This window comes from Doryrhamphus excisus, linkage group LG20, assembly GCF_037039965.1.
Source record: "Doryrhamphus excisus strain RoL-2023G ecotype Guam linkage group LG20, RoL_Dexc_Guam_v1.1, whole genome shotgun sequence".
Classification (NCBI taxonomy): Eukaryota; Metazoa; Chordata; class Actinopteri; order Syngnathiformes; family Syngnathidae; genus Doryrhamphus; species Doryrhamphus excisus.
In genome coordinates this window covers 13,991,984-14,019,116 of record NC_136376.1, presented here as the reverse complement: position 1 = coordinate 14,019,116, position 27,133 = coordinate 13,991,984, and the positions used below count along the sequence as shown (strand labels likewise).

The window sequence follows — 27,133 nt, the reverse complement described above, 5'->3', positions numbered from 1 at the left end:
ATTTCAATTTTAAGACCACATCATCATTCCTCCCCCATGTGCCATTTCTGTAAAGTTTTGAACATTATTTGTCAAGCCTTTAAAGTATCAGTACCTGCAGCAATTTAGCATTTTATCATGTTGCAAGATCAACATCATTGCAATCAGCCTTTGTGTTTTAATGACTGGTGTGATTTCATAATATCAATGTATGAATTACAAAGGAGCGACAACGTCGTTCTCGGATAGTTGCTTGGCAACTTGCCAAGGCAAGTCCAGCCAGCCCATATTAAAAACCAGTGTTTCCTGATATCTTGTTAATTTGTCATGTCAAAACTTTAGGAAATCCATGTACTGTATGACAACTTGGGCACCCAAATGGCAGCCAGAATGGGTTTTCCTGGTTTAAGACTTTGCATGGGCTTCCTGAGAAAAACACAGTAATGCAACAGTGGGAAGATTTCTGGAATTTCGTGGCAGCTAAAGACCTACATCACAGTTACTGCTCCTCTGCTCCTGCCACTTCACAGACAATTGTTTCATGAACAAACAAAGCACAGTTTGACATCCGATTCTTCATTATTAATACATAACACATGACACATTGAGGGGGGGCATGCCTTGATGCAGCTCTGAGCTGTGGATGGAGGTCATGGTTGGAGCTGACCTTCCAAAACTGACCAATCGCAGTGGAGTAGCCACGGTCAGGGGAGCAGTGTTTCGGCCAAGAGGAGAAGAGGATGAAGAGAGAATGAAAAACATCCTGTGTGCAACTAAATCCCTTTGAGGGTATTTCCACTAAAATCATGATGCACCGTACACACTTTGTCAACTAGTTTTTTCTGGAATTTTGCAAGGCAAATAAAAATAATTTTCTGTTCGATAAAAGGCATGTCAGGAGTTGTTTTATCTTACAGGCTCACACAATTTTGATGTGACCAAATACCTATTGGTGCAAGGTTGTGAATGTAAGGTGTCATGTCAACACTTTTTTGAGTTCATGTTGAAAATAAGAAGGGGTGTGTTACAATTATTCCCCAATGTGCTAGATTTTTTTTCTCACCTTTGTATGCCTGAGCTATACATGTACGATAGACTTTGACCATTTGACACATTCCTTCATGGATCATGGAAACCATCAATTGTTTTTTTTTCCTAGATTCCCATACATGCTTCAGTTAGAACCTCTATTCAATTAACTGCTAAGTTTCTGGTTTAGTGCTGGGTTCAGAAAGCATAGGCATTAACCGCTGTGGCTGTAGGCAACCTTGTGTAGTGTATTTTTTTTTTTGTGTGTGTTACACTTGCCATCCTGAGGTTAATGACAAGCGTCATTAGTCCATCACAACTGTTCACTTTCCCATGCAGTCCAAATCATTATTCATTCATTCATTTTCTACCGCTTTTTCCTCACGAGGGTCGCAGGGGGTGCTGGAGCCTATCCCAGCTGTCTTTAGGCGAGAGGCGGGGTACACCCTGGACTGGTGGCCAGCCAATCACAGTGCACATATAGACAAACAACCATTCACACTCACATTCATACCTATGGACAATTTGAAGTCGCCAATTAACCTAGCATGTTTTTGGAATGTGGGAGGAAACCGGAGTACCCGGAAGAAAACCCACGCATGCACGGGGAGAACATGCAAACTCCACAAGGGTGGAATTGAACCCTGGTCTCCTAGCTGTGAGGTCTGCGCGCTAACCACTAGACCGCCGTGCCCTCCAAATCATTATTAAAGTTGAAAATTAATTTGCGAATATAAAGTCATCCCTTGCCACTTTGTGTTTCAAATTTCCCGACTTCACTCTACCAGAGTTTTTCCAAAAAAACATTCATTTTATATTCTAAGTGAACTAAAATACAAATATAAGGGATAAAGTCATGATGATGTAATTTAGCCTACACAATATAATCTATAATGTTCTTGTAATGTTTGGTCAGATACACAAGCATCAAACCGGATGCCCGGGAAAATGTATTGCAGGTTTGAATTACCTTACAACAAGCACAATAATTCTAACCCGGGGTACTGCTGTGGCTGTAACCCACGCCAAGTCTTGAGTCTTATTTGTGTCTTAAATTGCCTATTGTGTGTGCTATATTGGGTAATATGAGTGTAAATGTGACTATAGGGGTGTTATTTCATGTCTAGAGGGCTCTAATAATGTTCAAAGGTAATATGTTAGAAGGTAATAACAGATTTTCTATGCCCCAACTATGAAAATATTTAATAAATAAGAAATCCTATTTTGCTGAAATTCACTTATCACAATCGGGTGTGGAACCAATTAACCGTGATAAATACTAAAAGATTACTGTAATGACTTCTATTATAAACAATCAATCTTCATTGTTGGAATGTTAAATACAGGTCGTGCTTCCTCATAGGACGAGGGTTCAGTGCACTGAGGATATATTGGGAATACTAAATGAAAGGGTCTATGTTTCAGGAATCCAAAGTTTGGATAAATACAAAGAATGCTGTTTGTTGAAAGTTCCGCTCTAGAGAGAATATCGTGTGATGTTTTGAGAAACTCCTTCATTCCTCCTTCCTTAAAGGAATTCCATGTGAGTGATGCTTGGCTTTGACAGTGTATTTCAAACGACCCCGGCAGAGGCTTAGCAGACGTCGCCCTCCGTCACTGCCGGGGAAGCCAAGAGTGTCTGGAAGAGGTCAGGGAAATGTCGTCTGTTACATCAGGTGAATGTCATGTGTATGGAAATTCCATTTCCTTTTCTGGTATTTTAAATGTACTCAGGGAGCACGTTGAAATGATTTATCCTAAAACCTGCCACCAGGGCTCTCTGTTGTTATCGTGTCCAACTGGCTGCTTACAGTAATGGAGGGCAAGCGAGTCTCTTCTCTTTGAATAATATGCACAAGAATGACCGGCCCGTTTTATTTTTAACGAAGGATAAGTGGACTAACTGCTTTTATCCTGTAGCGTAGCATGGCAGCAAAGCCTCATCGGTGACTTCCTGTAGATGAGTGTTTGCATACCAACAAGCACTTTGAAAGAAAGTGTTTTGTGCATAATTTATCAGGGAAGACGTTTGCGAAACGCATGTGTCTGTGGAGCGTATTGTTCCTGCTGTGATTGTGATATCACAAGAAAGCTGACCAATTATTTATGAATTTGTCTGGTTCTCATTAGTTTCAAATTGAAATGCTGTGTGTGCTGTAGTCATCTGCATTGAAGCAATAGAACGGAATATTTTGCTGGTTTCTTTGGTGTTTGTAGTTAAAAGCACAAACTGTCCTGTGACATTGGTCAAGTTGAATGGATGTCATGTGAAGTCAATTTATTTGTTCAGCGTAAAACCTTTGCTAAGAGCACATGCACGCTTTAAGTCATATTTATTATACGTCCATCCATTTTCTATGCTGCTTCTCCTTATTAGCGTTGCTGGAGCCTATCCCAGCTGTCTTTGGGCGAGAGGTGGAGTACACCCTGGACTGGTGGCCAGCCAATCACAGGGCACATATAGACAAACAACCATTCACACTCACATTCATACCTACGGACAATTTGGAGTCACCAATTAACCTAGAATGTTTTTGGAATGTGGGAGGAAACCGGAGTACCCGGAGAAAACCCACACATGCACGCATCCATACAGAGATGCCCAAAAGGGATTCAAACCCACATCTTCCTGATCTCCCAACTGTGTGGCCAACATGCAAACCACTTTCCACCGTGCTGCCCACATTTATTATTCATTCATTATTCATCTTCTATGTTGTCACTATGCTGGAGCCTATTTCGAGTGACTTCGGGCGGGAGGCAGAGTACAGCCTGGACTGGTTTCCAAGCATTTGCATATGATTGGCATGTGTACATATGTAACTGGTGTTCCCTTAAAGGGGAACTGCACTGTTTTTGGAATCATTTGCTATCTTTATGTGAAACATGAACATTTTTCTGTGCATTGTATCGTGACAAGATAATATCAGCAAGCTAACAATGGACATCATGGGAAATTTTGATGTTAAAACCCTCACAAAAAAAAAATAAAACGCTGTTAGAATTTTGTTTTTTTTAAAGGGCTTCATAATCGAAATAGGTTTGTCCCAATTACATGCATTGTTAGGTAGCTCATATTAACTCGTTTTGTTCCATCATAATGTTCCACATAAGGATTGTGAATGATGGGTAAAATTCCCCAAAATGTGCAGTTCAACTTTAAATCTAATGGTCATATGTACAATTGATCAGCCAAACACTTTGCTTAGTCGAGGTAAGTTCCAGTTTTGCTTCTGTGGTTATCATCATCATTTTAGATGCTCAGTGAGTTGATGTCTAACGAGATTTGCTTCTCTTTGAAATTCAAATTCTGTGTGACTTTTATAAAGTAGCTGATCTTGGTTGCTATGGAAATGCGAGAGATGCTGTTCTCCAGCTTAACAGCCAGCGAAACGTCATAATGGATTTCAAGGTTTTGTTTTTTTTACGGCATATTTTATACATATTGCTGCTTTAACGTATTTAGATTAGTCTGCAAAAATGACCACAATTTCATCATTAAAGTGGCTGCCACAGGCAAATGGAAGTCACTGTTTGTCACCCTGCAAATCAAGTTGGGAGTGGGCCAATTGAACTCAAGTGTTTTCAGGCTTCCTCTGCCCCCCCCCCCCCCCCCCCCACACACACACACTCACAGACAGGCACACACCCTCAGTTTTAGGCCTATTTATTTTGACTTTATTGTGGTAATCCAATTAGGCTTTAATTAGGCTGTAATTTCTGCAACAGATGTAAGAAAGAGTATTAATATGATACAAGTGATGATGCATTGTTGTTATTCAATCTTTTCTGAAGTATTTTTTTAATAAAATAAGCATAAATGTGCAAAAAATAATTTCATCAGAATATGAGACGACATGATAACACAATTTAACATGTATAATTGATAATAATAAATAAAGTGACAATTTATTTTAGCATTATATAGCTTTAAAGCAGATTCATAGTACTAATTAAGATAATCTTAACCTGAATTTATTGTGTTGTATCAAAAGTCAAAAGCAACTTGCAATACAACACATAACCTGTAGGGGATGTGGAAAATGTGCAAACGATGTCATCGCATCACCCGAAGAACACAGCTCTCAGTCATCATGCAGTCAAATCGTTGACCTATGCTGCTCGTAGTACCTTGCTCGCTCGCTATCTGAGGATTGTTATGACATGTCCTGATGAATTATGTAGTGGCACAGCGCTCGCTTGCACAATTTCTCAGCATTCCCATTTGCAACACATTTGAATTTCGAGTAATTTCGAGTTAATTGAGTGATTCTTGGAGGCTGTCAGATATTATTCAAATGATTGTACCTGTTCGGTCCAAGAAACAATTTAGCCTGGTGACAAATTTCATCTGTAACACAGCAACAAAAATAGAAGAACCAGTAGCGACAGTGTGGCTGTGTATCAACCGCACCTCCCGGCAAACGACATTAGCAGGCCGTTAATAATCCAGCCCGTTGTAGTAAGACGCAGTGGTATCTAACAATGCTCTACGGCGACGACAGAATGTAAATATTTCATTTCTGGAAGCCTGTTTCTCGAGGAGAAAGAAAACACACCCTGCAGAGCTGCTGCACCAAAACACATGATTAATTTATCGGCCTGAAAACTACCACTGCCTTCTCCATCTGATACTTTACCTTTTGGAGTACTGCACATCTTTTCAGCCTTTGTGTTACTTTTATTTTGTCTTATGGCCAAGCGAGGCGTGAAGACTCATTTGTACTCTGTTGTACGTCAGGTTATTGTTAGTTGTTTTTTGTGTATGTTAGTTAGCAGCACTGATTTTTTTAATGTGAAGAGGTGATAAATGTGAAAAGCAAGAACCCATTACAGTTTGCCACATATTGGAATAAGAATGTAACAATGTTATTACCTGTAACAACTCCCTTTGTATGTCAACTGGCAATACTGCTTCAGCCAATACTGAGCTGGAAACCTCATATTACAAATATACAACATAAGGTGGCCAGAAATATTACAGTATTGAACAAAGCAAAATTTGTTCTCAATCAGAAATCACTCCACTCTTTATTGCTCTCTTGTTCTACCATATCTTACTTATTGTGTGGAAATATGGGCTAATAACTATAAAAGCAATCTTCACTGGCTAAATGTACTGCAAAAAAGGTCAGTAAGGATAATTCATAATGCCGCCTACAGAGAACATACTAACTTATTTCTAAAATGACAAATACTTCAACTTGCTGATATAGTTCATCTTCAAACAGCTAAAATAATGCATAAGGCTAAAAATAAGCAATTAGCTAAAAATGTCATCCAATACTTCTCTACAAGAGAGGAGAAATATGATCTCAGGGAAGAAGTACATTTGAAACACTTCTATGCTAGGATGGTAACCATTATGGCATTAGATGCTCATATCACCGAGTACTTCGGTACGAGGTACATTATTAAAAAAAAAAAAAAAAAACCTTAAACTGTATTATGGAAAGCAGGAAGTGAACAAATGTAACAGTTACTGATTGTAAAAGTACCAGATGGAGGGGTAGGATTTAATAAGCTTTGCTTCTTCCTACTCCTTTTGGACATGTGGAACTGGGAACTGATTATGGGATGCACTCAATTGGAATCTGATGCATGTTCAAATGAAATAAAACCATTACCATTTTTCCCTGGAGAAAATACAAAAAAAAAAATTAGATTTGTGGTCTGCAGATTTATACATACGTTTGCACCAAAACACTTCTTCCCAAGAAATAGCTTTTCTTCCTGTCACTCACACACATTAATGCCCCAGAGAAAAAGGTATGATGCAAATTTTAAGATAATGGTGATCAATAAAGCAGAATCATCAAACAACTGTTGACAATGTTGTGTATCTTTTTTAGTTTTTTCCCTCAGAAAATGAGCCTTGCAAAAGAGGATTTGTCTTACATTCATGGTCATCTTATAATCATATCACTACGGTTGTTTTGCCAGCAATCTCGACACTCTGGCCAAGGTTTGCGCTCGACGGAGGGCTTTTTTTGTTCTGCTTCATGAAGCGCTTGTCAATTCAAGTCAAACATTATGCATAAAGCACTTTTCATTCATAGAAAATGCAACCCCAAGTCTAACAGAGTTAAAAACAATGCCCCGATAACCCCTTCCTCCATGCCTCGTATCTAAAATCCTAGCGTACTTCCTCTTGGATGTAATACAAATGTTTAAGCCAGCCTCATGTAGTATTCTGCATTATGCAAGACTGGATTGTCTCCATGTGATGGCCCATGTTTCATCTCTCATAGTGAGGCTGATGACTGGTTCTGCCAGTGCCCGCCACTCTACACCGGCCGCCTGTGCCACTTTACGACCTGCGAGCGCAACCCCTGCAGTCATGGAGCCACATGCGTCCCAAAGTCGCCACTGGAGGTCGTGTGTCTCTGTCCGTATGGAAGACAAGGCCTACTGTGTGACCAAAGTAAGTAGTAATAAGAGTGTGCTGGCGAATAAAGGCCAGTTTTTCTCAATGTGAACATACTCTACATGCCAGGCTAGCAGTTGGCAACGTCAGTTTGGGAAGTTTGTGTTTGCTTTTCTTCACAGCAGCAACAGAACCAATGTTGCAATAAAAAATACCATCACTAGCATATACAGTATCACCAACAGTGGTGCTGAGTTGGAAACCCACATTTTAAAGCGCATACAGAGCTAAATAGAGCTTCTGGATGCTGACCACTCATGTTACTTCCAATTCGCCTACTTCCATCTTGTGGTATTATTGAAAAGTACACCAGGAGGTTGACTACAACATTGACTGTTAATGTAAATGTCTTTTGACCAATGGTGGGAGGCTTGACTGGGCCATGACTGGGCTTTCAGTGGCCGAACATATATTTTTTTTGTTCACAATTTTGCCAACTTTAATATATTGCCATGGGCATGTGTGTTTGTTTTCCTCGTCTCCCGCCTCCAAACAAAGCATTGCGTTCAGGCATCTTGGCACATTTGTCCCATGGAACAACAGCATGAACGAAGTGAGCCCCTTTGTCAGTCAGACAGTCTCTTCTTGGTGTCTGAGGTGTACACACAGAGTCTAGACGAGTGTGACGTCATAGAATTACATTTATTGATTTTTTTCATTGTCATTTTCTTCCAAATACAGTAAAGTCTCGTTATATCGATATTGTCAGGAGTCGGAAAAAATATCGATATAACCGGACTGTCGATATATCCGATCCTGCGCCGAACTGCATTAAAAGTGGGCAATAATGCACTCGACATTGTTCTATAGTATAGAACAATGTCGAGCAGCTTAAATCAATCTTTGCTTAAGGATTTCAATACCAAAAAAGAACACGGCGAACGGCTGCTTCCAGTCAACTTTATTTTTCACACTTCCACCACCAGAGCACAGCACACACACCGATTCCCGCACTTCCTGGTTCACAGGTCATGCTCAACCCGCCCCACATAGCTGGCCAAACACATGCCTGCAACAGAAGAACCAACTGCGTTTGTGGTTTCTCCCGTGTGTATAGAATCTATACACACGAGAGAAACCACGAACGCCAGCATGTACATATGAAAAACAGTGATTATTGCAAGCGATAAAAAGATATCTGAATACAACACAATTAAATACATGTATTTGTACGCTTGTGTCTTCGTTGGAATAGGTGTGTATGCTATGTCAGTTGGTTCTTCTGTTGCAGGCATGTGTTTGGCCAGCTATGTGGGGCGGGTTGAGCATGACCTGTGAACCAGGAAGTGCGGGAATCGGTGTGTGTGCTGTGCTCTGGTGGTGGAAGTGTGAAAAATAAAGTTGACTGGAAGCAGCCGTTCGCCGTGTTCTTTTTTGGTATTGAAATCCTTAAGCAAAGATTGATTTAAGCTGCTTTTGTATCGATATAAGCAGACCAAATTGGCTGGCGGGAGATGAAAAGGGCATCGTAGTAACCGGATTATCATAATAACTGGGTATCGTACTAACGGAACTAATTGTATCATAAAAGACTAGAAATTTGCCGGGAAATGAAAATAGTATCGTAATAAGCAGTACTTCGATATAACCGATATCGATATAACAAGACTTTACTGTAATGCTAAACTGGTTCTCTTCTGGTTCTCATACACCCAATCTTGTGTCTTGTGTCAGCCCGACCAGCCACCTTCAAAATACAAAAGAGTAATGATGATATGTGACCAGATGAGTCTGGAGCGTTAGTTATGTGCCACTTTTAATATACCAGCAAGTTTATCAATAATCATATACATCCCTGTATCTTCAGATACATATTCACAAATAACCCTGACTTACAATATTGCTCGTAATTTCGTAATTTCGAGTCGGCGAGTAATGTCCATCCCTGTATCTCCAGATACATAGTCACAATAACCCTGACTTACATTATTGCTCGTAATTTCAAGTCTGCGAGTAATTTCACCGGTGATTGGTAAAAACCGATGCTTTTCATGTTGGGGCTCAGCCAATGTGACTAAGTCTAGACTAAGTCTAAATAGAGCGGCTCCAAATATCTTCACTATTACATCATCTGAAGCAGGTCGAGACTGTTGTACAATTTTACAATCTAAGTTTGAAATGTAGGTCAGTACTTCTGGTAATGGTTTAGGCCAGCAGAGAAGGCCTTGCTGGCCCAGACTGTACACCACTTCTTTTGACCCAGTGTTATTTAGGTACCCTGGTGGTTGTTTGCGTTTGCAGAACCCACACTCGGTGACTCGACGGACAGTTTTAATTGAGTAGATATGTTAATGGTCTGCATTCACGGCACTCGTTCTTGACCTCGGTCTTCAGAGACAGCTGTGATGTGGCAATGATTATACAAGTGTCCACTTTTATTTTCAAATGTTTCAATTAGCTTACACAATGTCATTATCATGTGAACAAGCGGCCAAAGTTGATCCACTTTCAATTAAAGTGCAGTGTAGATTTAGCAGCTTTATTAAGGAACTCGTCTGCAAACAGTTGGCGAATGGGAGCCTGGAGCAGTTGGTAGAGTGAGTGCCTGTTGTTAAGTAAAGGGATTAATGGAACAAAATTGTGCTGAGGATGTAGAAATGCGCTTTTCCCGCAGCAATAAAGTTGGATAATCAAAGCAAAACTCACGGCTGATTTGCTGAATATTTCAAAAGACTTTTAAGTTCATTCATCTTGTTTACTTAAAGTAACTTTTTTTAACAGTTTCGCTCCAAAAAATAGCGGTGAGTGGGAGTTTTTACTATTCATTTACATTTTTCTTTTGTGATTCAATAAAGAAAGTCCGTTGTTCGCAGAAGTGAAGGTTGAGCTTGACTAAACAAAAGAGCAGCAGGGTGCTTGGCATATCAGCCGTGCTTCAGCACCCACACGCCAAAAAAAAAAAAAAAACAAAAAAAAAAAACGGCGGTGATTCAACCATCCAGTACTGAGCCAAGTGCATGGCTGACATTTGAATGTTAATCCTGCCAGCATCAGATAAGATCAGCACTATCACAGCTGATCACTCCCAAGGGTCTCGCTGCATGCAAGAGAACACTCTCCTCATACCAAATATTTATCTTGCTTGTTGGTTGTTGAACTTTCAGGCATTATTTAAGTTAAAGCATCAACCACCTTCCTTTTGAATGCTATACAAAATAAAATGCCAAGGTCAAGGCATGAAGTGTTCCTTTTCAGCATTAAAATGTTAAAACTTTCATGGATTCTTCTTCTGTGTTACAGTAAAAACATCTATTGGTTTTTAAATGGTGAGCCATCCGAGTCACTGGAGGTAGCTGAGGTCACTAAAGTCAGTGCTTCATCTTTGGGGTTCTACCAATCACATTGTTAACCCTCTAAAAAGGGAGCCAATTGCGGCCCAGTTCTGTGTTTTTTTTTTTTTTATTGGACCACACAATGTTCTAAAAATAGAATTTAACCAGAAAACTGAAAACAACAAAAGCAAAAAAGAATGAAGTCAAAATATGATCAAGAAAAAGGTTGTAATCTGATGCAAAAAAGTTGAATAAAAAAAATAATAATAAAATAAAATAAAATAATAAAATTTAAAAAAAAAGTTGAATAACACTGTAATATTATGATACAATAATGTCATTTTAGTTGCACAAACTTCGAATATTGAAGACTAAAATGTGTTTTTTTTAAGTTGTCATATTATGAAAGACAAACCAAACAAAATACAGTGTCCACTCCCTCTATCGCGGTACACCTTTCACTATTTTATTTATACTTTTTTTTTAATTACAGAGTATGAACACTGTTATAGGCCAAGCCTGGCCCTTTAAGAATAATTGCATGGTGGGAACTTGAGTGTCTCTCTCTTCCCTCTCTAGTTTGTCTACACCACCCATTGTCTTCTGCGTCCTGATTGGCTGTAGACCAGGGGTGAGCAAACTACGGCCCGGGGGCCACATCCGGCCCGCCAAGTGTTTGAATACGGCCCGCCCAATCTTTCCAAAGTATTTCATTTAAACTCAACATACAACCTGGCATCATGGCCTGAGCCAACCTTTTGATGGTTTTATCAATTTTGTTTTTTGACATGGTCTGTTGTTTACAAAGTGCTCCTGAAAAAAGGGACACAAGCACATAATAATAATAATAATTATTATTATTATTATTATTATTATTAGATTATTATAATTATTATTAGAACTATTATATTAATGCTAATTATTATATTAATTATATATAATATTATTGTTATATTTGCATATTTCACATAATAATAATAAAATAATTATTATTTTAATTTTATTGTAATTATTATAATATTTTATTATTTTTTTAATATTTAAATATAAATATAAAATAATAAATAATAATAGCAGATTGCATGACAATTTTACAGATACAATAATACCAGGTAGACTGTTACGTGTAAAATATATACTCTCCCTCCCCCCCCCCGTAAATTTTGTCATATCAATGCGGCCCGCGTGTGCAGCCCCGCCGTGTCTCCTGTATGTTTGCAAGTTTCTCCCTGACACAACTCACAATGTTGATGAAACATTCTGCCCCCAAAAAGTAGAGTAGGATCTAACCATTGCACAGAAGGTTGGACTTGTGGACATGCTGAAAGAATCTAGAAGTTATGCTGTTACATGGCACCATTGCAGAATAGTGGAAATTACTCTTTGGTTCTAAAGAGGGGGACTGCAAAAGGGAACATTGCAGCAATATGTTTTGACAAGGATACAAAAACGCTACAGTACAGCAGAACGGCACCAGGATGAAAAAGCACAGTCACAGGAGTACAAAGTGTATGGTAATGGATTTTACAGCCTTAATAAGTATACATACAGTATATAATAATTGTAAAAAAATAAAGTTGGGTACTTTGTAAATTTCACTTATTTCGGGTTATTATGGGAACCTATCTGCGGAGGCAAGTAGGGAACTCTGTAAAGTTGTCATTATTGGGAAAAAGTTCTAATATTATGGGACGACAGTCAAAATGGTATGGAAATAATGTCATAATATAACGATAAGTCAATTTAGGAAGAAAGTTGAAAAATTTGGAAAATTTAAAAAAACAACAGTAAAAATGAAAAAAGCAAAGATAGAAGTTCATACTAATAATACACAAAGCTGAGATGCAGTTTTTACTTGAAGTGTATATATAACGTCTTAGCATATATAAGTACATGTGTTGGTTACAAAATGTCAATGTGGCCTTTTTGTCCTTTCATTTTTCCTTCAGTATGTGGCCCCGGGTGGAACATGTTTAGACACCCCTGCTCTACGGTTCCTGTTTTGCAGTCTGCATTTTAAAGAATAGCCAACTCAGGAAGGGTGGAGCTAAGTAAAGGAGGTCAAATGCCAAAGTAGCGTATGTAGCGTATTCATTTTCTACCGCTTTTCCTCACAAGGAATGAGGGGGTGCTGGAGCCTATCCCAGCTGTCTTTGCGCGAAAGGCGGGGTACACCCTGGACTGGTGGCCAGCCAATCACAGGGCACATATAGACAAACAACCATTCACACTCACATTCATACCTATGGACAATTTGGAGTCGCTAATTAACCTAGCATGTTTTTGGAATGTGGGAGGAAACCGGAGTACCCGGAGAAAACCCACGCACGCACGGGGAGAACATGCTCCACACAGAGATGGCCGACGGTGGAATTGAACTAGTTGTGTTGCCCTAGTTGCCCTAACCACTCGTCCGCCGTGCAGCCCGCCCGCACATCAGTCACATTTTTATAACCCTAAGGGACTGATGTTTGAGATCAATACAAGAACAATCTCTATTTTGAAGGCTAACCATGTCACATGTTTCATGTTTCTTCTTGAATTCTACCACTTGCAACCCAAACAAGTTTCAGAAATACACATGATGATAAAGATGATACAGATGATAAAATAAATATCTGGCTGGAATCTGTCCAAATGTCCCAAGAAGAACTACTATCCAATGACTGAGCACCAATGCTCAGCATCTAACTAGTTTATTGCATATTGTTTAGCCGTACAATGACTGAGACAGCATACGATGCCAATAATGTCGAAATTGTCGAAAACCAGGGCACGTGTTCCTTTGCTCCACCAAGGGTTGCATACAGAAAAGCTGCAGGTTGCTTACCCCTGGCTTAGCTCAAAGGTCAAATCAGGATCTATTTATTTGGAATTCTAGCCAACCTCATCAATTGAAAGTACAGTCACATTATTCTTGTGTGTCAAAACACTTTACTTTTAAAGGACAGTCAGCACGCGACAGCTGAGCTAAGAGGTCAGTCTCATCAGTCCATGTTGCTTTTCTGTCCTTTTCTCCCATTATATGTAAAAGAAAACACAATTTTCCCTCCTGAAGTGCAATATTTTCAGCCCTCCTCCCAAGTGTACTTAAAGTGCTACAGTTAGTCTCTCAGAACAAACCAGGAAATGAATGCAAGGGAAGAACCAGGAAGTGTGACGGATGCTGTAGTGCCTCAGTGGAGTTCATGAAGCATTAATGGATATTTGAGATGACTTCACTCAGAATTATTAATAGGCTGCTGCTACCTTCGCAGAGAAGTTGCTCATGCTTCCTGATAAAGTTTGGAGTTTAGGATGGAACACGAAGGATGTTAAAGACAATGTCGCTCCTCAAAGATATACCGAGTCAACTCTTGTGGATGCTTATCCCTTTTGGCCTTGTTTTGTTTATAAATCTTACTAACAGGGCACGAAAAAGCGGTAGAAATATGCTGTAATGCTCTTATTTTATACATATATTAGTAAGATGAAATATGTCCGTAGTCTGGATCTATAGAATATGAACATTTAGAATGTATTTCATAACTTCCGCTTCTCTTGGTTTGCAGCACATGACATGACGGAGGAGTTGAATCAATGTAATGCTGTCTGCATGGCGTGCAGACACTTATTTGTTAATGATACATTCTCTAACCTACATTCAATTGAATAGGACTTCACAATGTGATGTATTCATTGAATGCTTGCACCGCCGGAATGAAATGTTAACGGCATTATTGAACCGTGAGTCTACATTTTCCGCGACATTTTGAAAATGAATGGACAAGTTCCACATTTCCACACCCATTCAACACCCAACTACTTCAACATTAATTCTATATTCAACATCCATTCTACATCTCAACCGCATTTCACTTCACAACCAATATCAAGTCAAATGACCCTCTGTAGTTGATATGGCAATTGTAATTATCTTCAATGTTGCTGTCATGTATAAAAATTGTAGTCAGTGGGTAAAAAGAATGAAACAAATCACCACACACAAGCTATGGGGCATTTAAAGGCAATGGGAATGGACAGTGCGGCCTGACAAAAATGGCACCATCTAACGTGTTACAAGAGCAAAATAGGATCAACACATGGCAGAAATAAAGCATTTGCTGCTTTTATTCAGAGCAATTCAGCGAAACAATACATGGGGGATGATGATGACAGAAGCGTTTCCAGCTTTATAAATAATTTAGCTGCAATGAGTTGTAGAGGGAAAGCCTTGAACCTCTTTTTCAGAGGAATATGATGTGTTTGGATCTTTAAGGTTGTATGTCAAATCAAGCACTGAGAATCAACACAGGAACTGCAAGCATTGTAAATAAACTTGAATTAAATAATACTGTGCTACCATTGTGTGCACTGAGGATGAAGCAGCGTAAGAGAGCCTGCCAAAAATCTTCCTAAATAGCTACTAATGGAAATAGAATGGGACCGAAGAGGTGATGGTGTTAGAAAACAGGTCATCATCTAATACCATCCTGAAAGTTTCTCCACTCAAGTACAGTGTGGCAATAGTGCCATCTTTTGGTGATGCATCTTGCGCTCTCTTTCTCTCTGCAGCTGTCAACATCACCCGAGCAAGATTCAGCGGAACTGACGAGTTTGGCTACACTTCTTTTGTGGCCTATTCTGATATTCCCAGTCACAGTTTCTTTTATGAGTTCCATCTGAAGTTCACGCTGGTCAATAGGTCATCTGCTGTGAAAGACAACCTGATCCTGTTCTCTGGGCAGAAAGGACAAGGTGAGCCACCTGCACGTTGTCGGGGATTATATCACAGATATAAGTTGATATGATTGGTGTTGTTACATTTTGGAATTTGCTGGGCACCGTAAACCTATGTCAGGGATGTCCAAAGTATGGCCTAGGGGCCATTCTTCATTTCATTTTTCATGAAAATGTAATCACTCACCACTTACAACAATAAAAAGAAGGATTATGGGAACACTGAAGTGAAAATTATACGAAAGATTATGAGAAAAAAGTAACAGAACTATTCACTCCCATGCTACCTTTAAGACAAATACATAATTATCTTCTCAGCATCATTTGATTGGTTTTGGAAAATGTCACAATTGCACAAATCTCAGTTGGAACGCCCACCCGGGCTTGCCCACAGACCCCAGACATTTAACATTTAATGGATTGAGTAAGGAAATCAAACAATGCACAACGATGAGCCAATTCAAGAAACAATACAAGCAGTTGATGTTTGCTAAATACAAGGATGAAGAGTCTTGAACCAGTCATGATGTGCTATATACAGTAAAGTCTCGTTATATCGATATCGGTTATATCGAAGTACTGCTTATTACGATACTATTTTCATTTCCCGGCAAATTTCTAGTCTTTTATGATATAATTAGTTCCGTTAGTACGATACCCGATTATTATGATAATCCGGTTACTACGATGCCCTTTTCATCTCCCGCCAGCCAATTTGGTCTGCTTATATCGATACAAAAGCAGCTTAAATCAATCTTTGCTTAAGGATTTCAATACCAAAAAAGAACACGGCGAACGGCTGCTTCCAGTCAACTTTATTTTTCACACTTTCACCACCAGAGCGCAGCACACACACCGATTCCCGCACTTCCTGGTTCACAGGTCATGCTCAACCCGCCCCACATAGCTGGCCAAACACATGCCTGCAACAGAAGAACCAACTGACATAGCATACACACCTATTCCAACGAAGACACAAGCGTACAAATACATGTATTTAATTGTGTTGTATTCAGATATCTTTTTATCGCTTGCAATAATCACTGTTTTATGTACATGCTGGCGTTCGTGGTTTCTCTCGTGTGTATAGAACAATGTCGAGTGCATTATTGCCCACTTTTAATGCAGTTCGCCGCAGGATCGGATATATCGACAGTCCAGTTATATCGATATTTTTTCCGACTCTCGACAATATCGATATAACGAGACTTTACTGTATATCACTATATTGACACTTATTATGGTACCCATTATGTCATTGGATGCTCATATCACCTTGTACTTTGGTACAAAGTGCATTATAAAAAAATAAAAAAAAAAACTTAAACTGTATTATGGAAAGCAGGAAGTGAACAAATGTAATGCAATTGGAATCTGATGCATGTTCAAATGAAATAAAACCATTACCATTATCATTACCATTACCATTACCATTACCATTACCATTATCATTACCATTACCATTACCATTACCATTACCTTTAACCTCCAGGAACAAGAAGTCAGAAATGACTGAATTCATTGGACTTGACAGCCGCAAGGTAGTGAGTGGTTAGCATTTTGGCCACACAGTCAGGAGATCGGGAAAACCTGGGTTTGAATCTCTGCTTGGGCATCTCTGGGTGGCCTTTGAATGTTCTCTCCGTGCGTGTGTGGGTTTTCTGGCAAAAACATTCATGCAAAAAAAAACCCCATAAAAACACAGTTGGGCTCACGGAGTGTATTAACTATTTCAAAATTAATTACCGGCCATTGTAGACATGTTTGGCTGATTATTCAAGGCAAATGATTGTGTTATATGGCCATGTAAACATGGTACAAGATTAGACTCTCAAAGAATGTTTCTTCAGTCATCAGCAGTAGAACATAGGTAAGTTTCAGGAAAATATCTGTTCCCAACAAAAAAGGGAAGAAAAGATACATTTAAAGTATAACTTTCCCTTGACACTGTGACAGCTAAACAACTGCTCCACTACATAAACAACACAAAAAAGTGTTTTTTTTAACAGCAAAATTTGCAAATATAACACAATGAACTATTTACAGTTTTTATGGTTTAAACCGGCAGTGATAGTGATTACTGTTGGTGTGTAGTTACATCATCTCCTCTGTTGCCTTTTGTGCAAAAAACCTTAAAAGTCGTATAAATACATCTTTGGGAGCGAGTGTTCAGGTTTTAAAAAAAAATCAATTATAAATACAGTACATCTTTGGTACGGAATGAGTCAATAACACGATGATATTGACATAAATTTTCGACATGAATGTAAAAACTTGCTAACCGAGGTTGCACCGTATGAAGGACATACTTTATAATACATGGCAGTAATTAGACTTCTTATTCTTAGCACACTCAGCTGAGATTAAAGGTCAAGTCAGTCATTTTTTTATCTGATTTTGCTGAAACTTTTCTTTTAGTTCTTGGTTTTGGGCGTTTGGGAGCAGCATGGACTGAAATGTTAATGATAATAACATACAGTACAGTTGAAGTGATCAGTGGTGACGCGGTCAACACCCACGGTGCTAAATTAGCAGGGTCAGCCCCGCCAGCAGTCGAATAATAGTTTATCAAAACAGGAATAACACAAAAATAAATTCAAGCTCTGGTAGTTTCTCAGGGATGTAAATTCATCAAGAGAGGGCGCGGGAAGAAAAGAAAACAAGAGCCATATAAATGAATAATGAAACACCTGTCAGGAGAGAGAGTGGAAATAATACAAATTCAAAAAGCAAATGGGAGAAAAGATGAAATATACACGAGTGAAAATCATAATTGACTTAATGAAGTGTCAGCTTTGATCACGCACCACCATTTCATTGATGCAAAGACTCAGGGTACACTAAACCGTCCCGGTTGAAGTGGTGGACACCCTCATTTCAAAAGCAACCGAATGTGTAATTGACTGTAAATGTGTCTAATAGTGTGTTTGTGTGGGTGCTTATTCAGCGAGAATTCATCCGCTATATACAATTTTTATACAGTCCACTCTGGTTTATCACAGTTAATTAGGTCCACGAAGTAGGATTCAATATTAATAAATGTGATATCTTCAAAACGGCAGTGAAAATGGATGGAGGGATGGAACATGGTAAACTTGTTTTTGACTCTCTAAATCTAATTATTATTAGAGCCCTGTAGACATGAAATAACATCCCTACAGTCACCTGTTATTCTTTGTTTACAACTGTAACGGGACACAAGAGCATGTTGGCAAGCTAACTAGTTAGCCTCCAATTTATTTATTCTAAACATAAGAAAACGGCGTGGAAGAAGGCCAAAGTAAGAAGCCAAAAACCTACCACTTCCACATGAAAAGGGAGGAGAATTGACTCCATGCAATGTGAAAGTAATCTAATCTAATTCTACATTTAACTAGTCTTCAGTATTTGAAAGACTATTAATAACCCATAGCCTACCAAAAAATGGTGCTAATTTATTATTTAATACATTTTCTAAAACTGGTGATGTTGGAACTGCGATGTAGTCAGGGACGACCGCAGTGGAGTTCTGTACTATATTGATTTAATTTCATTCTCTTTATTACCAGGCACAGATGGTGATGACTTCCTCGCTTTGGGGTTACGAAAAGGGAGGGTTCTGCATAGATTCAACCTTGGATCAGGTATAGCAACCATTGTGTCCGATCGACTGAACCTGCACGTGGACATCCACACTGTCACATTCGGAAGGTCCAACACCACTGGATGGCTGAAGGTGATTGGAGCTTTTATATCATGCTCACACAAAAATTATTTATGTTATTTATGTCTAAAAAATATGTCATTTTATATTTGGGGTTGAGAAATGTATACATACAAATAAGCAAATAAGCCACTTCTCCGCCAATCTGCCTCAAAGATTTGGTAAATTATCAAACAGGGGACTAGTTGTGATGCAAATGTTAAGGATTGCTATCACTTGGTTGAGGATATTTTGTATACTCATCAAACTAATCACATCAGAAAGCATTTTGTCCTTTCTGTTTTTTGACGTGTCCTCCCCAGTGTCACTAATGTCAGTTACAGCCAGTCTTGTACTCGTTATTGTGGTCTAAAAGCTCAAGATTAAGAAAATGGCCGAAAAACAAAGCTCCTTCTTGGAGATGATGCATTTGGTAAAGGTACACTGGTAAAGTTTTAATGAGTATTGTTATTGTCTTTCCTAGGTTGATGGACAAAGGAACAGAACAGGCTCATCTCCAGGACCCCTGCAAGGCCTCAATGTTTTCAAGCAAGTCTTTGTAGGTGGATATAATGAGTACACCGCTCAACTGCTGCCACTTGGCTCCAGGTTCCATCAAGGCTTTCAGGGTAAGACGGCCACTTTCAGCACTGGACATTTGGCATCCTTCCCAGGATCTCTGTGTCTTTGTACAGCCTAATGAAAAGAGAGGGCAGAACACAGTTTGCAAGTTGATAGGATCGGCATCTCTGAAGCATTCTGCTGCTGCTGGAGTCCCCTAAATAAGTGTAGTATGGAAATAATGTAGGCTGTGGTGGGTGCAAGTATTAACTATATTGACATTTACTATGGTACCCATTATGGCATTGGATGCTCATATCACCTCCTATTTTGGTACAAGGTGCATTATTTTAAAAAACTATATTATGGAAAGCAGGAAGTGAACAAATGTAACAGTTAGTTATTGTAAAAGTACCAGATGGAGGGGTAGGATTTAATAAGCTTTGCTTCTTCCTACTCCTTTTGGACATGTGGAACTGGGAACTTTCTCCGGGTACTCCGGTTTCCTCCCCCATTCCAAAAACATGCTAGGTTAATTGGTGACTCCAAATTGTCCATAGGTATGAAAGTGAGTGTGAATGGTTGTTTGTCTATATGTGCCCTGTGATTGGCTGGCCACCAGTCCAGGGTGTACCCCGCCTCTCGCCCGAAGACAGCTGGGATAGGCTCCAGCACGCCCGCGACTTGAGTGAGGAAAAGCTGTATAGAAAATGCATGGATGGATAAAGTATCTATTTTTTTAGCCAATGTCCTACAGCCCTAAATTGAAGTGGACTGCAGCTTTTTGTGTCTTATTTATGAGTCTGACATCCATCTTAATCCGTCCGATGGAATAGAAGTTTCAAGCCCAAAAAATCAAATCAGCTGCAGTGAAGAATCAGTTTCCATAAACCGCCTGACACCGCCGTGGTCCCCTGTATTGGTAAGCTCAACGCCGGTGGAGGCATGGCCCCAGTGCAGAGGATGTAATGAGAACTCATGGGCGTCTAATCAGATCTGTGTGACCTTCCTGAAGCCCTAATCATGATGGCTGGCAGTGAACACACTGATAATGCACTTCACTCCCAGTTATCAACAGATCCACACTCCCCCTGTGGAAAGGTGGCGGATGAGACGCGTTGACTCCTGAAATGAATCAGTCAGTCAATTTGAGCCACTGATCAAATAACAAGTGGGAAGAGTGTTTGTCGAATCTCCACACCGTTCCATGCAAACATTTCTATTAAGGTCATTCATTCAGCGCTACTTGAAGAAGATACATTGACAGCGCGTCCGGCTGAATCAAAAATATACTCCATGTGTTTGTAGCACTGTAACCATCACTTGAGTCGGCATGAATATTCATGAAGGAGCGTGACATTTCTCCTGCATTCTGTTTGTGCCGGTGACTAATGCAGTAGGGAAGACGGGTGGCACATGACTGGAAGGCTTTTCTGGGGCCCTTCTTGCTCTGCAGTTGCAGGCCAAAGTAAATATTGCCTGGATGGAATTGAATTATGGAAGCAAAAGGCAAACAAGGCGGGAGATGCTTGATGACAGCTGGTGGCAGACTTGTTGATTATTGTGTGAACGCTGAGAGGAAAGCTTTCGCGCTAATGTTATTTTGACAATATGTGACAGCGTCACCATCTCTAAGTCTACGCTGGTCTACTTCCAAGATGTTCTCAGTTTGAAACAATTCCCCCGCAGGAAATAATAACTTTATTTATTACGCAGTGCAACCGCCTCCATCAAAGAATATTACAGGCCGTACAACATTCTTAACTGTCATACAAGTATAAAAAGGTTTAAAAAACAAATATAGTAAAGTCTCGTTATATCGATATCGGTTATATCGAAGTACTGCTTATTACGATACTATTTTCATTTCCCGGCAAATTTCTAGTCTTTTATGATATAATTAGTTCCGTTAGTACGATACCCGGTTATTATGATAATCCGGTTACTACGATGCCCTTTTCATCTCCCGCCAGCCAATTTGGTCTGCTTATATCGATACAAAAGCAGCTTAAATCAATCTTTGCTTAAGGATTTCAATACCAAAAAAGAACACGGCGAACGGCTGCTTCCAGTCAACTTTATTTTTCACACTTCCACCACCAGAGCACAGCACACACACCGATTCCCGCACTTCCTGGTTCACAGGTCATGCTCAACCCGCCCCACATAGCTGGCCAAACACATGCCTGCAACAGAAGAACCAACTGCGTTCGTGGTTTCTCTCGTGTGTATAGATTCTATACACACGAGAGAAACCACGAACGCCAGCATGTACATATGAAAAACAGTGATTATTGCAAGCGATAAAAAGATATCTGAATACAACACAATTAAATACATGTATTTGTACGCTTGTGTCTTCGTTGGAATAGGTGTGTATGCTATGTCAGTTGGTTCTTCTGTTGCAGGCATGTGTTTGACCAGCTACAGTGAAGAAAATAAGTATTTGAACACCCTGCTATTTTGCTATTTCTCCCACTTAGAAATCATGGAGGGGTCTGAAATTTTCATCGTAGGTGCATGTCCACTGTGAGAGAGATAAACTAAAAAGAAAAATCCAGAAATCACAATGCATGATTTTTTAACAATTTATTTGTGTGATACAGCTGCTAATAAGTATTTGAACACCTGAGAAAATGAATGTTAATATTTGGTACAGTAGCCTTTGTTTGCTATTACAGAGGTCAAACGTTTCCTGTAGTTTTTCACCAGGTTTGCACACACTGCAGGAGGGATCTTGGCCCACTCCTCCACACAGATCTTCTCTAGATCAGTCAGGTTTCTGGGCTGTCGCTGAGAAACACGGAGTTTGAGCTTCCTCCAAAGATTTTCGATTGGGTTCAGGTCTGGAGACTGGCTGGGCCATGCTAGAACCTTGATATGCTTCTTACGGAGCCACTCCTTGGTTTTCCTGGCTGTGTGCTTCGGGTCGTTGTCGTGTTGGAAGACCCAGCCACGACCCATCTTCAATGCTCTGACAGAGGGAAGGAGGTTGTTCCCCAAAATCTCACAATACACGGCCCCAGTCATCCTCTCTTTAATGCAGTGCACTCGTCCTGTCCCATGTGCAGAAAAACACCCCCAAAGCATGATGCTACCACCCCCATGCTTCACAGTAGGGATGGTGTTCTTCGGATTGTACTCTTCATTCTTCTTCCTCCAAACACGCTTATTGGAATTATGACCAAAAAGTTCTATTTTGGTCTCATCTGACCATAAAACTTTCTCCCATGACTCCTCTGTATCATCCAAATGGTCATATGCAAACTTAAGACGGGCCTTGACATGTGCTGGTTTAAGCAGGGGAACCTTTCGTGCCATGCATGATTTCACATCATGACGTCTTAGTGTATTACCTACAGTAACCTTGGAAACGGTGGTCCCAGCTCTTTTCAGGTCATTGACCAAGTCCTGTCGTGTAGTTCTGGGCTGATTCCTCACCTTTCTTAGAATCATTGAGACCCCACGAGGTGATATCTTGCATGGGGCTCCACTCCGATTGAGATTGACCGTCATGTTTAGCTTCTTCCATTTTCTAATGATAGCTCCAACAGTGGACCTTTTTTCACCAAGCTGCTTGGTAATTGCTCCGTAGCCCTTTCCAGCCTTGTGGAGGTGTACAATTTTGTCTCTGGTGTCTTTGGACAGCTCTTTGGTCTTCGCCATGTTACAAGTTAAAGTCTTACTGATTGTATGGGGTGGACAGGTGTCTTTATGCAGCTAACGACCTCAAACAGGTGCATCTGATTCAGGATGATACATGGAGTGCAGGTGGACTTCTAATGGGCAGACTAACAGGTCTTTCAGGGTCAGAATTCTAGATGATACACAGGTGTTCAAATACTTATTTGCAGCTGTATCACACAAATAAATTGTTAAAAAATCATGCATTGTGATTTCTGGATTTTTCTTTTTAGTTTATCTCTCTCACAGTGGACATGCACCTACGATGAAAATTTCAGACCCCTCCATGATTTCTAAGTGGGAGAAATAGCAAAATAGCAGGATGTTCAAATACTTATTTTCTTCACTGTATGTGGGGCGGGTTGAGCATGACCTGTGAACCAGGAAGTGCGGGAATCGGTGTGTGTGCTGTGCTCTGGTGGTGGAAGTGTGAAAAATAAAGTTGACTGGAAGCAGCCGTTCGCCGTGTTCTTTTTTGGTATTGAAATCCTTAAGCAAAGATTGATTTAAGCTGCTTTTGTATCGATATAAGCAGACCAAATTGGCTGGCGGGAGATGAAAAGGGCATCGTAGTAACCGGATTATCATAATAACCGTGTATCGTACTAACGGAACTAATTATATCATAAAAGACTAGAAATTTGCCGGGAAATGAAAATAGTATCGTAATAAGCAGTACTTCGATATAACCGATATCGATATAACAAGACTTTAGTGTAGTTATTACACAACTAATGATTATTTTCATAATAATAAATGTTATTTTCATTGATTAATTGGTGGCTGCACGGCGGACGAGTGTTTACCGCGCAGGCCTCACAGCGAGGAGATGTGTGCCATCTCTGTGTGGAGTTTGCATGTTCTCCCCGTGTTCCTCCCACATTCCAAAAACATGCTAGGTTAATTGGCCACTCCAAATTGTCCATAGGTATGAATGTGAGTGTGAATGGTTGTTTGTCTATATGTGCCCTGTGATTGGCTGGCCACCAGTCCAGGGTGTACCCCGCCTCTCACCTGAATGAATGGACCAAAAGCACCTTATTAGGTTTATCAGTTAAATAAATATCATATTTTATGGGTGTTGAAATATAAATATCATAAATTGATAAGGAGGGCTGCTATAAATGATAATGATTTTTTTTCTACGTCCTGTATGTCCCTTTCATTTTGTTGTCAAGCTCTCCATACTAAAATGCACATTCCTTGTATTTTTTTCTTTTTTTTTTTTGTGAAGGGTGCATTTTTGATGTGCACTTTCGAACAAGAAGAAATGGAACATTCCAAGCTGTGGGCCATCCAACCTTTGGGAGAAACGTGGGTCAATGTGGGGTCAACCCTTGTGTTGATGTCCAGTGCAGGAATGAAGGAACATGCATGGACTCTGGTTCATCTGTGCAGTAAGGCCAAACGTGTGGAAACACGATGAAACGGGGAGCTAGGAGCTGTAAGCTTGTGTTTTCTTTTGCAAGTTGCCAGTGCCCTTTTGGATGGAAGGGAGCTCTCTGTTCGGAGACTGTGTCGGTTTGTGATGCCGCGCACACTCCCCCGCCTTTGTGCGCCCACGGTTCCACCTGCATCCCTCTTCCAAATGGATATACCTGTCAGTGCCCCTTGGGGATGGCAGGACTCTACTGCGAGAAAGGTCACACCATCAAAGCAAATCTTCATCATTAACACGTGTTTTTTCTCTCTGTTCATTTTGTCAACAAGGAAGCACTTTTGCTCTTCAATTATTTAACTGAGCGTTATTGTCCCCGTTTCAGCTGTGAGCATCAGTGATCCATTCTTCAGTGGAAAGCACTCCTCCTGGATGTCCTTTCCCCCAATGAATATAAGGCACCGGACTGTGTTGCAGCTGCAGTTCCAACCTTTATCACCAGGGGGTGTCCTTGTGTATGTTGCACAGCATGTTGGGGACAGAGCTGGTAAGATTAATCATGTAACTTCATTCATTGTGTTCATTATCTACTGAGTATGCTGCTCGGGGGCTGGAGCCTATCCTAGTTGACTTTTGCGGACTTTTGGCGGACTATATTTAATGCTTTATGCTTTCTGTCTTTCATTTATCATGGTTGTTTTTTCTTCACAGTGGATTCTAGAAATGTGTGCGTTTATGGCATCCGTGTATATGGAAACATTTAAACAGTTTGCCACCTCCCTTACCCCCCCCCCCCCCCCCCCCCCCACATGCTCAAACAAATTTAAATAGTCAATGGCAACACAACTGAACACAAAAAGCAGTTTTTAAATGAAACCTTTATTATCTGGTGTAAAAGTAACTGCTGCATTTCAGAAAAACATCATACCAACAGTAAATATGGTGGTGGTAGTGTGATGGTCTGGGACCTGGAATGGAACCATGAATTCTGCTGTCTACCAATCACTTCTTCACACAGGGCTATCTAGGTTTAGATTGTTTTCGTCCCTTAATAACGACAGGTTTCATTTTAAAACTGCATTTTGTGAGGGAAGGGGGCAAACACTTTTTCACACCACTGTATGTGAAATGCACTTTTGTTGTGTTATATTTCCTCCCTGCAGGAGACTTCCTCTGCCTATCCTTAACATCCTCGTTTGTCCAGCTGCGATACAATCTGGGGGACGGCACCCACATCCTTCAAACTGTCAACCAAGTGGACCTGCACACGAGAAACTGGCACACTGTCAAGGCAGGGCGGATCGGTCAGCAGGGATTCCTAATCCTGGATGGCAAAGAGGTCACGCACGACGCCACTGGGGGGATGAGCACCCTGGATGTCACCACCAACATCTTCATAGGGGGCGTCTCCTCGATGATGTCCACAGACGCAACGGAAGGAGGAGCGGTGGGCTTCACCGGCGGCATCCGGGAAGTCATTCTAAACGGGCTTGAGTTGGAGTTGACGGAGAAAGGAGCTACGAGTGGAGCGAATGTGGAAGACTGGGACGGGAGCGCTTGTGGATACAAAGTGTGCCGCAATGGAGGTCAATGTAGGGCAACAGGAAGTGACTCCATCACATGTGAGTGCCCGCCATCATGGACCGGCCCAGTTTGCAACCAGTCTGTAAGCTGTGTCAACAACATCTGCAAACATGGCGCCATTTGTGTGCCAGTTAGCGTCACAGCATACCGCTGCATTTGCCCCCTAGGGTGGGGAGGGAGGTACTGCAGCAGAAAGGTCGCCACTGACACTTTTACGTTTGTGGGACAATCGTATGTGAAATATCTTGATCTGAAATACAACAGGAGAAATTTAAGACACACTCGGGTGTCTTTCAGCTTCCGCACAAACACAAGTAACAGTTTGATCCTGTGGTTAGGGAAGGCGGGACATGACGATGATGACTTCCTGGCAGTAGGACTTGAGAACGGACACCTGAAAGTCGCAGTTAATCTCGGGGAAAGGGTTTCTATCCCGGTGACTTTGCCGAGTCAAACATTGTGCTGCAACAGATGGCATCACGTCTCCATTGTAGTGAACAGTACGGTCATTCAAGCCGACTTGAACGACAAGAGGGTTCTTAATGAAGACGTGGACCCACTTGGACGATATGTTGCCTTGAACTACGGCGGGCAGATGTACTTTGGAGGATTTGAAATGGGCACAAATGTATCAGTCCTGACATCAGGGTTGTTTTCATGTGGATTTCAAGGAAGTCTTAGAAATGTTGTCTTCTTTGACGAACCACTTAGGTTTTTCCAAAGCAGTGAGGGCTTTAATGTCCATGATGGCGATGAGACATAGAGGGGAAGATGCTGTTAGTCTTATTTAAGGGCTACAACATTATCGATTATCCAGG

General features: G+C 40.5%; 1 protein-coding gene across 5 annotated transcripts in view; it reads left to right on the top strand.

Moving 5' to 3' along the window:
- eys (EGF-like photoreceptor maintenance factor) overlaps positions 1 to 27,113 on the top strand; it is a 224,227-nt gene extending 197,114 nt beyond the window's left edge. For all 5 annotated transcript variants that reach the window (XM_078787403.1, XM_078787404.1, XM_078787405.1 and 2 more), the window contains 8 exons: positions 7,260 to 7,432; positions 15,262 to 15,444; positions 18,975 to 19,141; positions 19,593 to 19,737; positions 24,588 to 24,750; positions 24,823 to 24,995; positions 25,117 to 25,278; positions 25,895 to 27,113. In XM_078787403.1, coding sequence (XP_078643529.1) covers positions 7,260 to 7,432; positions 15,262 to 15,444; positions 18,975 to 19,141; positions 19,593 to 19,737; positions 24,588 to 24,750; positions 24,823 to 24,995; positions 25,117 to 25,278; positions 25,895 to 27,078 — 2,350 coding nt within the window. In that variant the 3' untranslated portion in view covers positions 27,079 to 27,113. The remainder of the gene's footprint in view (positions 1 to 7,259; positions 7,433 to 15,261; positions 15,445 to 18,974; positions 19,142 to 19,592; positions 19,738 to 24,587; positions 24,751 to 24,822; positions 24,996 to 25,116; positions 25,279 to 25,894) is intronic.
- Positions 27,114 to 27,133: the final 20 nt, after the last annotated feature.